The sequence below is a fragment of the Anthonomus grandis genome, chromosome 14 (assembly GCF_022605725.1).
Source record: "Anthonomus grandis grandis chromosome 14, icAntGran1.3, whole genome shotgun sequence".
Classification (NCBI taxonomy): Eukaryota; Metazoa; Arthropoda; class Insecta; order Coleoptera; family Curculionidae; genus Anthonomus; species Anthonomus grandis.
In genome coordinates, this window is record NC_065559.1 from 2,774,024 (window position 1) to 2,786,524 (window position 12,501).

Below are 12,501 nucleotides of genomic sequence, written 5' to 3' on the forward strand. Positions count from 1 at the left end.
GCCCAAGAAAAAATGCTTTCTTCTGAAAAATCACTGTTTTACGTCGATATTATCCCATTCTAGTAACGCTATTTTTATACTAACTATATGAGCCTGGAAGAAATTATTGATTTCTTACAGGCAGTTGAATTCAACGGTTCTTCTCTTTCTCTTCTTCTTCTTCGTTTTAAAGACGTTAAATGCCTGGAAGAAATTATTGATTTTTTACAGGCAGTTGAAGTCAACGGTTCTTCTCTTTCTCTTCTTCTTCTTCTTCTACTTTTCTTCTCTTTTTCTTCTTCTTCTTTTTAAAGACGTCAAATGCCTAGAAAAAGTTATTGATTTCTTACAGGCAGTTGAACTCAACGGTTTTTCTCTTTCTCTTCTTCTACTTCTTATTCTTTGCTCCTTCTTCTTTTTAAAGACGTTAAATGCCTGGAAGAAATTATTGATTTTTTACAGGCAGTTGAAGTCAACGGTTCTTCTCTTTCTCTTCTTCTTCTTTTTAAAGACGTCAAATGCCTAAGCATTTAACGTTCAACGACGTCAAATTCTTCTTCTCGTTTTCTTCTTCTTCTTCTTCTTCTTTTCAAGTTAAATGTCTGGAAGAAATTATTGATTTCTTACAGGCAGTTGATCTCAACGGCTCTTCTCTTTCTCTTCTTCTTCTTCTTCTACTTTTCTTCTCTTTTTCTTCTTCTTCTTTTTAAAGACGTTAAATGCCTGGAAGAAATTATTGATTTCTTACAGGCAGTTGAACTCAACGGTTCATCTCTTTCTCTTCTACTTTTCTTCTTTTCTTTTTCTTTTTTTTAAAGATGTCAAATGCCTGGAAGAAATTATTGATTTCTTACCGGCAGTTGAACTCAGCGGTTCTTCTCTTTCTCTTCTTCTTCTTCTTCTTCTTCTTCTTCTTTTTCTTCTTCTTTTTCTTCTTCTTCTTCTTCTTATTCTTCTTCTTCTTCTTCTTCTTCTTCTTCTTCTTCTTCTTCTTCTTTGCTCCTTCTTCTTTTTAAAGACGTTAAATGCCTAGAGAAAATTATTGATTTTTTACAGGCAGTTGAGCCAAACGTTTTTTCTCTTTCCCCTTTTCTTCTTCTTCTTCTTGTGAAGTTAAATGCCTGGAAGAAATTTTTGACTTCTTACAAGCAGTTGAACTCAACGCTTCTTCTCTTTCTCTTCTTCTTCTTCTTCTCCTTCTTCTCCTTTTTTTTTTAAAGACGTTAAGTGCCTAGAAAAAATTATTGATCTCTTTCGAGTAACTCGTCTTTGGCCTTCCACTTCCTTCAACGTGCAGCGTTGCGTTCTTGACGTGGAAGGACGAGAAACAGTATTAAGTTTTTCGTCGTTTTCAGTGAGACCTAAAACTACCTCTTCTTTGAAAGTGGTGAAGCTGATTTTTTTCTTATTTATTTTATTGTAAAGATGTAATGTGTTTACTATTGTTGTAGCAGTAGTGAGATGAAACACTAGGCGTTTGTACCATTTTGAAGTTCGCCTTAGAAAAGGCGCGTTTGGTGATATTTGATCCGATAAGTCGATAAAGGCCTTGCCCGGAATATAGTCAACAATTACTTTCGGTTTAATGACTTCCTTTCCTTTCTTTGCTAAAGTAACGGTAGAATCATCGTGTTTGGTGCTTAGCATGCTGATGTCTCTCTTATCCTTCCACTTCAGGACTACAGTTTTGTCATTATCTTGCCGAGCTACAATTCCACCTCGATTCAACTTTTCCTTTATTACTTCCTGAGGATTACCTTTGCGGTTTGCTCTAATTGTACCAACTAAATGCGTTTTTCGGTCAATCAGTCTTTTGGCTAATGATACGCTCGCGTACCAGTAGTCAGTGTAAAGTGTGCGGCCACTGTCCAAAAGACCTTCCATCAATTTCATGACTACCTTTTCAGAAACTGCAAATTCACTTGATTTTTCACTGCCGGTATATACTTTGAAATCCCAGGTGTATCCTCCAGATATACACAACTTGAAAAGCTTTACCGACTGTGACAAATGTCAATTATTTTAGTTCGGTTAGACCGCAACCGTACGCTGCAATCGAGTTTAGGGTAAAGATGGTGCCCACTTGTCACTATGGGATTGAACCCTCTCTTACTTTTAATTACTCTATGAGCGAAATGTACGTGTTTACGTCAAAACTGTACGGAGAGTAGATACGGGGAGAGTGGGAGTGGAAAGGGGGACAGCGGTCCAGCGAGCAGCTGCTTTTTTTTCATCCTCGCGAAGCACTACACGACATTTTAATCCTTGTATCTTGAAAACGGTAAATCGAAAAAAAAAGTAAGATATGCATTTTGTAGGTATTTTTGTCCTCTACATTTTTGCAATCCTCGCGATAGTAAAAAAAAAATTGTTTCTCAGTGAAAAAATGAAAAAAGTAATTTTTGGTGACTTTGGCGCCCTCTAACTTTTCGAATTTTGGTTCTACAGCTTTGGGCCCATGAGATGAATTGTAGAGCACAAAAAGCTCTACATTTTATGTTCAATAAGTTTTTCTGCATGACTCACTGTTTACCCGCAAAATCGATTTGAAAAACTGTTTGAGTTTCCCAAAAAAGGGGGGCGGAGTTGACTCTCAATTCCGAGGACTTAACCTTTTCTTCGGGAATACAATCGACCAAAAAATTAGCGACTTGGATAGTTTTTTAAAGTTCTGGCCTTTTTTAATTACAGATTGACTGTACTAAGAGGGGTCCTGTCCTTCTTATTATCACTTACATGGAACATGCCCAAAATACCTTCAAATCTGTTTCTACTCATAATTGTGGGTATGCGATTTTGGTGCAACGATTTGGTTGACCAATAATCCCGTTACTAGGGCATTGGAAGAAGGCTTATCCCTAATATAATGCCAAAAAATGTTCGCATTTCCACGGGATTGGTATCCATCCATTTCGGCACCTTGGCCTTCCGATTTGGATCTGATATTGCCGCAGCAATTCGCTGTGAAGCAAACCTATAGGTTTCAGCCATAAATAGATTAATCATCTCATCGTCGATAAAATAGTTAAAGAATTCAGTTGGTTCTTTCCCTGCACTAACAGCTGGAACAGCACCAACATTCTGAGGGCTTTCACTGAAAGACAGTCGGTCTCCTTGAACGTGATCCCATTTTTGCTTAGTAGTTAAAGTCGCTAGAGGTACGTTATCGTCTCCGGATAATAATATGGCAGAATTATCTGAATTATTACCGGATGAATCGTTATCGGATGATAGATCACTTTCAACAGGAATAAAATCTTTATCTACGAGCGAATCATCTGAAAATCTGGTAATTTCGTCTTCTATTATATGTCTTGACTCGTCGTCGGACAGATTCTCCAGCTCCTTTGCCAACTCCTGATCCGCTAGATATTTCTTAGCCATATTTGCTTAAACATGCACTGCAAAAAAATTACAAAAACAGCCAAAAGTCGACAGAGTACTGATCCACAAACAACATAAACTGCAAAAAAATAACTATTAACAAAAAATATCCAGAATGAAAATTCGGTCCCTGGAAGTAAAATCCAAATGCCCACCGGTGGGCACGCGGGGCTCAACGTGCTACAATAGCTTTTGTTTGAAAATTCGTGACCCTCATCGGTTTAAATAATATTGTTGGATAAGTATGTCTTTGTTTGAAAATGTGCAACCCTTATCAATTTAAATATTAATTTAAAAAATTAGTGTCTTCAGTAGCACCTAAAAAATATTTTTACTATGGTGAGTGTTTTAGTGTATTTTTTTAATGAAATATATAATATTTATTATTTTTTATAATTATTTTATAATTATCAAAGTTTTCTGTGATTTAAGTAAAAATTAAAATGCAGAATTTGATTTACAGAATGCCTTCATCGTTTTACAGTTACTGCAGATAAAGAATCCTATAATTGATATGAAATTTACCACGATAAAACAAACACCTGGAAATTATAAGATATTTGTTCAAATGCCTGGAATAAATTAAAAAATACTTCAAAAACTTTGAAAATCTTCAAAAATGCCTAAAAGTCCCAAGAATACATGAAATAAACCCGATCTAAAATTTCCAAAAAATTGTATTGCATAACACTGGTAATTAAGTGAAAAAATTTGAAGCGACCTCAAAATCCTGAAAAATTAGAAATTAAAGAGTTCAGAGAAATTTAGGGTACTTACAGTAATTTATAAAAAACTTATTCTAATTGTTTCTAATTTTTTTCTAAATCTAATTTCTTATATTAATTGGAATATTTGGAAGTATTCTAGCTTATATTATTCCAATGAAGTAAAATCGGATCAATTTTAACTGAGCAATGAACACTTTTACGAGGAGTTTTGTTTGAAGATTCGCGACCCTCATCAATTTACACAATATTATTAAATACTCATGTGGGAAAATAGTTTTGCTTTAAATAGTGTACAACTTTTGTGATAGTTTTGGATGTTTTCTATAAAATAATGGAAACTGGAGTAAAACTAGAGCAGTAGTAATATTAATTTCCTTGTGTGTATAGGTGTATTTTTTAAATAAATCGAAATTTCACTTAAAAGCTTTCTGTAATTTGAGCAAAAATACGGAACAATGTTGCAGTTTTTAATGCTACTAAGACCTCATTTCCTACAAAGACTTTGCAAAAATCTGAATAATTTGACAAGTTTGTACTGATTTTAGCCTTTAATTAGAGCCGATAAGTTTCTCTATCCTAATAAGTTTCCTTGTAAAATAATTCGTTGTGGAGTTTTTGCACAAAACTTGACAATGTCAAATGCCCCACAAAAGTCTAAATATCTAAAAGTCTTCTGCATCTAAATCTAACTAAAGTCTTTTTTAACTTTTTCTGCTACATATAAATGTAAAATAACCTCAAAAGTCTTCTAGGCATTACATGCCTGGAAAATGGAATAGATTTCTCCAAATGCCTGGAATATACCAAAAATTTGCCTGTTATACATAAATAATTATTACAAATGTCGAGAAAACATGGGAAACTTCTTCAGTTGCCTGGAATTTATTATTTTAAATAAATTATTCCAAAAAGAAAAATAATACAAAGAAGTTGATTAAACCAAAAGATCACCACAGAAAAACCAACAACTAGTGGTGTTAAGCAAGAGACCTATGCCCTTCTACTCTAAAGAGTGCTTAGGCAGCGTCAAGCAGCTGCTGGCACTGATCGATCGTGTAGGAGTACTTAAAAGGGATGTTGGAGTGCTGAAGACTGAAATATCTAAACTGCCTGTTGTACTGGATGAACTTGAAAGGGTCAGGACAAAGTTGGATGCATTACAGGTGAAGGTTACCTCATCTAAGATGCCATTGGCTTTCCCTCCTCCCACTCCTTAAAAAATCTAGTTTCTTGCTTTTACCAGAATACCCGCGGCCTGCGCTCCAAGACCAATACCTTTTTTAGTGCTGCGTCTACTTCTGGCTAAGATATTGACTCCAAAATGATATACTTGATGGTGAAATCCTTCCCAATTCATACGTAATGTACCGTTCTGACAGAAGAACTGACCTTGTTGCTGCTTCAAGGGATGGTGGTGTTCTACTGGGGATTCTGAACCACCTCTCCTCGGAAGCCCTCGACCTCTCTGCGATTAGCCAAGAAATACCGGAAATCGACCTGGTAGGATGTAGAGTCAAATTTAATCATTTCATACTGTATATTTTTGTATTGTACGTTCCTTCTTCCATCGACTCCGTGCAATTAGAACGCTTTTTCGAAGCCTTTACCATGGTTAATGTAATCTATTCTGAACATGTGATTATCCTGGGAGACTTTAATGTCCCCACTTATATTGAACACTCTGTATCTCCCAATAGTAAATGTCAACTTCTTAGTCATTTTTTTGATTTGCTAAACTATAAGCAATTCAATAACGTGGTAAATAACAATCTTCGCTGTTTGGATTTAATCTTTGCAAGTTTTAATATCTCTGTACTTAACAGCGGTGCATCTCTTGTCCAGGAGGATACCTACCATCCTTCACTGTCATTTGAATTCCATGCAGGCTCTATCTCTCTCAATAGCCTACCCCTTAATAAAGCTGAAATAAAGGAATTTAATTTTAGAAAGGCTAACTTTCCGCTTTTGTATCAGCTGCTGCTAGATACTGATTGGTCGCCTGTCATGGTGCAGCAGGACGTCAACTCTGCCTGTGATGTTTTTTATGATATACTGAACAACACTTTCGCTAGAGCGGTAACCTTCAAGGTAAAACGTAAAAGACGTTTCCCTTCCTGGTTTTCGGGGGACATCATTCGTAATATACATAAAAAGGAAAGAGCATTTCGTGATTTTCAGATTTCCAAGTCTAATCATCATCTAGAGATATTTAGAGCAAGTGTCTCAAAAGCAAAATGACCTCTGGCCCAGATCTAATTCCTAGTTTTTTAGCTAAGGACTGCTCTGTTGCACTTACAGACCCTCTGCTCCACATTTTTAATCTGATCCTTAACACAGGTATTTTTCCCAATATCTGGAAGCAAGCCAAAGTTTGCCCTATCTTTAAAAAGGGCGATGCTGAAACAATAGAGAATTACCGCCCTATATCCATTCAGTGCAATTTCTCAAAGTTATTCGAGTTGGCTCTTTATAAATTAATTTTTCCCAAGGTTAAGTCAATGCTGGCCAACGATCAACATGGCTTTGTTTCTGGCCGCTCATGTTCTACAAACCTAGCATTCTTCTCTCAGTTTGTGTGCGAAGCACTTAATGATAGAGGTCAAATCGATGTTATCTACACAGACTTTCAAAAGGCTTTTGACCAGATTGACCACTTCATTCTATTAAATAAGCTTGAACGCCAGTTTGGATTCTCCGATCGCTTGATAAAGCTCCATAACTCCTATTTAGTTGGCCGCTCTCATTTTTTGGTGGTCGAAGGCTTTAGATCTGCTTGTTTTTTACCCACCTCTGGAGTTCCTCAGGGCTCTAACTTGAGCACTCTTCTCTTTAATGTTTTCGCTAATGACTTGATCTCCACCCTCAATTGCTCTCGGTTAGCATATGCTGATGACCTAAAGCTTTTCCATAGGATTGACTCTATAGCAGATTGTGGTCAACTGCAAGAGAACATCAATACTGAACACCATTGGTGCACTTTGAACCGGATTAACCTTAATGTTTCCAAGTGTAATGTGGCCAGCTACTTTCGAATCAAAAGTCCAATTGTCTTTAATTACTCAGTTAATGATGAGTCTCTGGTAAGGTCTACCTGTTTTAAGGATCTTGGAGTCACCTTTGACCAAAAATTTTCTTTTATCCCTCACATCGAAGATACTGTTTCTAGAGCTACTCGCATGCTGGGCTTTATTATTAGAAATTGCAAACTTTTTTCGAACACTGCAACTGCCAAAACTCTCTACTATGCATTTGTTAGATCCAGGCTGGACTTCAGCTCTCTCATTTGGTCTCCCATTTACAACCAGCACATCACCTATTAGAATCAGTCCAACGGCAATGTTTGGCATTTAAGGATGATGGAGTCTATCCTCCAAGGGGTTTTGACCATAACCTGCTGCTCTCTAGATATACTGAACGGTCACTTGCGAAGAGGGGAGAAATGCATTCGGTGAAATTCTTGTTTAATTTACTTAACCATAAAATTAAATGCCCATCCCTTTTGCAAAGGATTTGCTTTTATAGACCACGCCCAGGATCTAGACAGTGTCCAGCTTTTAACTTGGACACAGCCAGGTCCAACATTCTGTATCAGAGTCCTATTCACTTTAGGTGTCAAAACTTTAACACTATTGCTGATTCCTGTGACATTCACCATGACAATTTGGCACTTATTTTGAGTCACCTGCGTATGGTCGGTGGGGGAGGCTAGGTTATTTAGTTTAAATACATTGATTTACTAATTTTTTTTTCTGATCTTTAGATTTAAATTAATTCTTGATTCTTATCCTAATTTAGTGTTGATTTTTTATTATTTATTTTCTCAAACTCACTACTTTTTTTTATTATATAACAATCCTTTTATAGTTTAGTTGCATGAATCTAATACAGTTCATGCATTCGTACTTGTACATTTATATATTTAATTGATTCTCCTGTAACTGTATTATTATTAAAAATGTCTAAAAATCCCAGGAATATATGAAATAGGTTCGATCTAAAATTTTTAATTAAAACTTGCATTGCGTACCGCATAATACTGTTCATTTAGCAATTTTCCTAAGTAAAGTCTATAATATCTGAAACCTCAAAAGCTTGGAAAAACTATAAATTATTTTAATTACTCTTTTTCCAAATTCTAATACATTTGAGGCACTTAGGATACTTCATAGTATTCACTAGCTAAAAGTGGAAACTAAAGTGAAATCGGACCAATTTTAACTGAGCAATGAACAATTTTGCGTGGATAGTTTTGTTTGAAAATTCGCGACCCTCATCAATGTACATAATATTGATAAATAATTATGTTGGAAAATACTTCAAAAAACACTTTTTCTTAAAATAGTGTTCCACTGTAGATCTTTTGTGATAGTTTTTCACGTTTTCTTCCAAGCAGGTGAAGAAAACTTCTTGAACTAGGAGTTTACCTCTATCACGTTGAGCCCCGCGTGCCTGGGCATTTGGATTTTACTTCCAGGGACCAAATTTTCATTCTGAATATTTTTTGTTAATAGTTATTTTTTTGCATTTTATGTTGTTTGACTGTTGGCTGTTTTTGTAATTTTTTTGCGGTGACCCACGGGTGGGCACGTGGTTCCAGAATGCTATTTTACATTTTGGGACCGAATGCCCACCCGTAGCTTTAATGTGTTTTTTTGTTTCAAAGTTAAGCAAATATGGCTAAGAAATATCTATCGGATCAGGAGTTGGCAAAGGAGCTGGAGAATCTGTCCGACGACGAGTCAAGAGATATAATAGAAGAGGAAATTACCGGATTTTCAGATGATTCGCTCGTAGATAAAGATTTTATTCCTGTTGAAAGTGATCCATCCGGTAATAATTCAGATAATTCTGCTATATTATTATCCGAAGACGAAGATTTAGACGATAACGTACCTCTAGCGACTTTAACTACTAAGCATAAATGGGATCACGTTCAAGGAGACCGACTGTCTTTCAGTGAAAGCCCTCAGAATGTTAGTGTTGTTCCAGCTGTTAGTGCAGACTTTGCAGGGAAAGAACCAACTGAATTCTTTAACTATTTTATCAACGATGAGATGATTAATCTATTTGTGACTGAAACCAATAGGTTTGCTTCATAGCGAATTGCTGCCAAACCGGAAGGCCAAGGTGGCGAAATGGGTGGATACCAATCCCGTGGAAACGCGAAAATTTTTTGGCATTATATTAGGGATTGGCCTTTTTCCAATGCCTCAGTAACGGGATTATTGGTCAACCAAATCGTGGTACCAAAATCGCATACCCACAATTATGAGTAGAAACAGATTTGAAGGTATTTTGGGCACGTTCCATGTAAGTGGTCCCAGAAAGCAAACTCGAAATGCCCACCGGTGAGCACGCTCAATGTGCTATAATTCCGATAGAATGATGTAGAGTTGCTTAGGTGTGACACTTTTAAAGATGATTTTAGGTGATAAGTTTCCCGAATTACTAAGAAAAAATAAACGATAATTATTTCCCTAATGCACCAGCGAGAGATCAAAATTCTTTCGCTCCTTACTCCGCAGGCGATAAGGCGCAATAATAAAACGGTAAGAATTTGATCTAATTAACCGTTTAATTTAGGGGAAAACGTGAATTTATCCGAATGTAGCTTCAGACAAAAGTTCTAATTAAGAAAAAGGGGCCCTCAACTTAAACGGCGCAAGAAAACCTAGAGTTTGTAATTTAAGTAGACGCCATGAGAAATAGTTGGAATGAATGGGAGGAATTTATGACGAAAATTTAATACCTAAGTTTTGTTATGGGCGAAAAAAATAGGAATCTTAATTAAATCAAATTTTTGAGGAGAATTCGTGTTGTACATCAGTCTGTAAGATAAGTACATGCCCCTAGATTTTTACAGCTATAAGTAGATCTAATTCATAAATAGTACTTACATCTACAGACACTCCAGGTAAAGGAAACACTTGTGCAGGAGGTTGATTTCTTGGTACAAACCGATAAAACTCGTATCCATCCTTATACCACTTTACAGAATATAAAGTTTCACCCTCTAGTTTATAATGACACTCCATTATGACGCTCGTGTTCCTTATTGCATGGCTCGGTATCAATAGTTTCTCCAGTTGCAAAGAGATGACACCTGAAACAAAAACGCGCATTTTAAAATAAATTAAATTTTGCTTTAGTTGGTACAGTGGTCAGGTGTGTTTGTCCTGAAACCCCTTGTTGTCGGTGTAATTTGATTACCAAATTAGGTGTAGGATTGGAAGGGTTTTCGTATAAAGGGATGCTAATGCACTCCTTAGGTAAATGCACTTCTAGTGTTGAGTGGGACAATAATCAACTATCGAGGAAGGTTGGTGAAAAAGTGTTTTTTAAAGTAAGTTTATAGGTTAAAAGTGCCACACATAGTCAACTAGAGGATCTATATGCTTTAAAGAATAAACCCCTAGTTTTTCTATTTTTTTTTTTTCAAAACTAAGTAATTTATCAATTTTTGCAGGTTATTTGAAATAATTTTTTACGTATTATAAGTTACGAGTATCCTTTTTTGTTCTGCACATTTATAGTAATTTGTCGAGGTACTTTAAATATTTAAAGTAATTTCAGGCGTTTAAAGCTATTTTAATTTTTTTCTCTATTTTGTAAATTATTCAAGTCGTATATTTCTTTACATATTCCAGGCATTTGAAGATATTTATTATATATTGCTGGTTTGACTTTAAATATTTAGGTGATTTTTAGTGTTTTTCTTGTTTTCTGTTCCGAATTATTTATGTTAATTATTTAAAGTTATTTTTCAATTTATTTCAGTTATCTGAAGGCCATTTTTTCATGTTCCCTAGTTATTTATAATTTTATTCCAGTGATTTGACGTATCAATTTTCAGGACATTTCTTCTATTTTTTGTCTTCATGTATAGTAATTTCTTATTTTATTTTTATTAAATAAATTAATTTTTATTTTATTCCAGGCATTTCTTATAGGTGCCTAAGTTATTTGAATTTTATTTTCAATATTTGCAGCCATTTTTCATTTTTCTTTGGGTTATTGACGCTTTTGCTCTTGGACTATTTTATTTATTTTTTATTTTGTTTAGTAAGTAGTTAAAGTCATATTTTACTTTGGCACTGGAATCCTGATTAAAAAATAGGACAAATAATAAAGAATAATATTTAGTCGAAAAATGAAAACTAAAGAAGTTATAAAAGATTTTTAAAAAACTATAAAAATTCTTGAGTAAAAAAATTTAAATTTTTTATTATACTGAAGTAATTTATTTGGAAATTAATAAATTGTCCAAAGGGATTTAAGAAAGTCTTATAAAACTTTTTTGAAAATTGTACCAGAAATAAGTTGTACCTAATTGTCCCAAAAAAGTCTTCTTTATAAAATCCAGAGGGTATCTTTGGGATAAAGTTCATAATTTTGATTTTTATTTTTTTACTAGAAAACTATTAGTTGGAAAAAAAAATATTTAAACAAGAGTTGTTTAGAATATTAATGCGCATCAGATGCAATAAAAAACTACTTTTTATGTCCAGTTGTTTTCAAGAAAAATAGAAAAAACCGCTTCAAAGTTTTCTTCATTATCTCAAAAACAGTTCATAATATGGAAATCTTTCTTTAAGCATTGGAATCTACATTAAAAATAGAAGAAATTATAAAGAATAACATTTAGCCGTAGACCTCAAAATAAAGAAGTTATGAAGGATTTATGCAAAATTAAAAAAAAAATTGACTGGAAAATTGAAAAAAATTTTTTTTTTAGAAATTGATCCTTTTTTTTTGGAAGTCAGTAAATTGCCTAAAAATCTTTAAGAAAGTCTAATAAAACTTTTTTGAAAAATGTACCAGAAAAAAGTTAAACCTAATTGTCCCAAAAAAGTCTACTTTATAAAATCCAGAGGGTATGTTTGGGATAAAGTTCATAATTTTGATTTTTATTTTTTTACTAGAAATCTATTAATTGGAAAAAAAAATTATTTAAACAAGAATTATTTAGAATATTAATGCGCATCAGATGCAATAAAAAAATATTTTTTATGTCCAATAGTTTTTCAGAAAAATAGGAAAAAGCGCTTCAAAGGTTTTCTTCATTATCTCGAAAGCAGTTGATAATATGGAAAATTTTCTTAAAGCATCGGAATCCACATTAAAAATAGAACAAATTATAAAGAATAACATTTAGCCGTAGACCTCAAAATAAAGAAGTTATGAAGGATTTATGCAAAATTAAAAAAAAATTTGACTGGAAAATTGAAAAAAAAAATTTTTAAGAAATTAAAGTTTTTTTTTTTGGAAATCAATAAACTGCCTAAAATGCTTTAAGAAAGTCTTATAAAACTTTTTTGAAAAATGTACCAGAAAAAAGTTAGACCTAATTGTCCCAAAAAAGTCTACGTTATAAAATCCAGAGGGTATGTTTGGGATAAAGTTCATAATT

General features: G+C 34.1%; 1 protein-coding gene across 2 annotated transcripts in view; it reads right to left on the minus strand.

The window, feature by feature from the left end:
* The window catches only part of LOC126744345 (uncharacterized), a 562,211-nt gene that overhangs the window by 72,396 nt on the left and 477,314 nt on the right, over nt 1-12,501 (minus strand). For both annotated transcript variants that reach the window (XM_050451722.1, XM_050451723.1), the window contains exon 2: nt 9,989-10,194. In XM_050451722.1, coding sequence (XP_050307679.1) covers nt 9,989-10,194 — 206 coding nt within the window. The remainder of the gene's footprint in view (nt 1-9,988; nt 10,195-12,501) is intronic.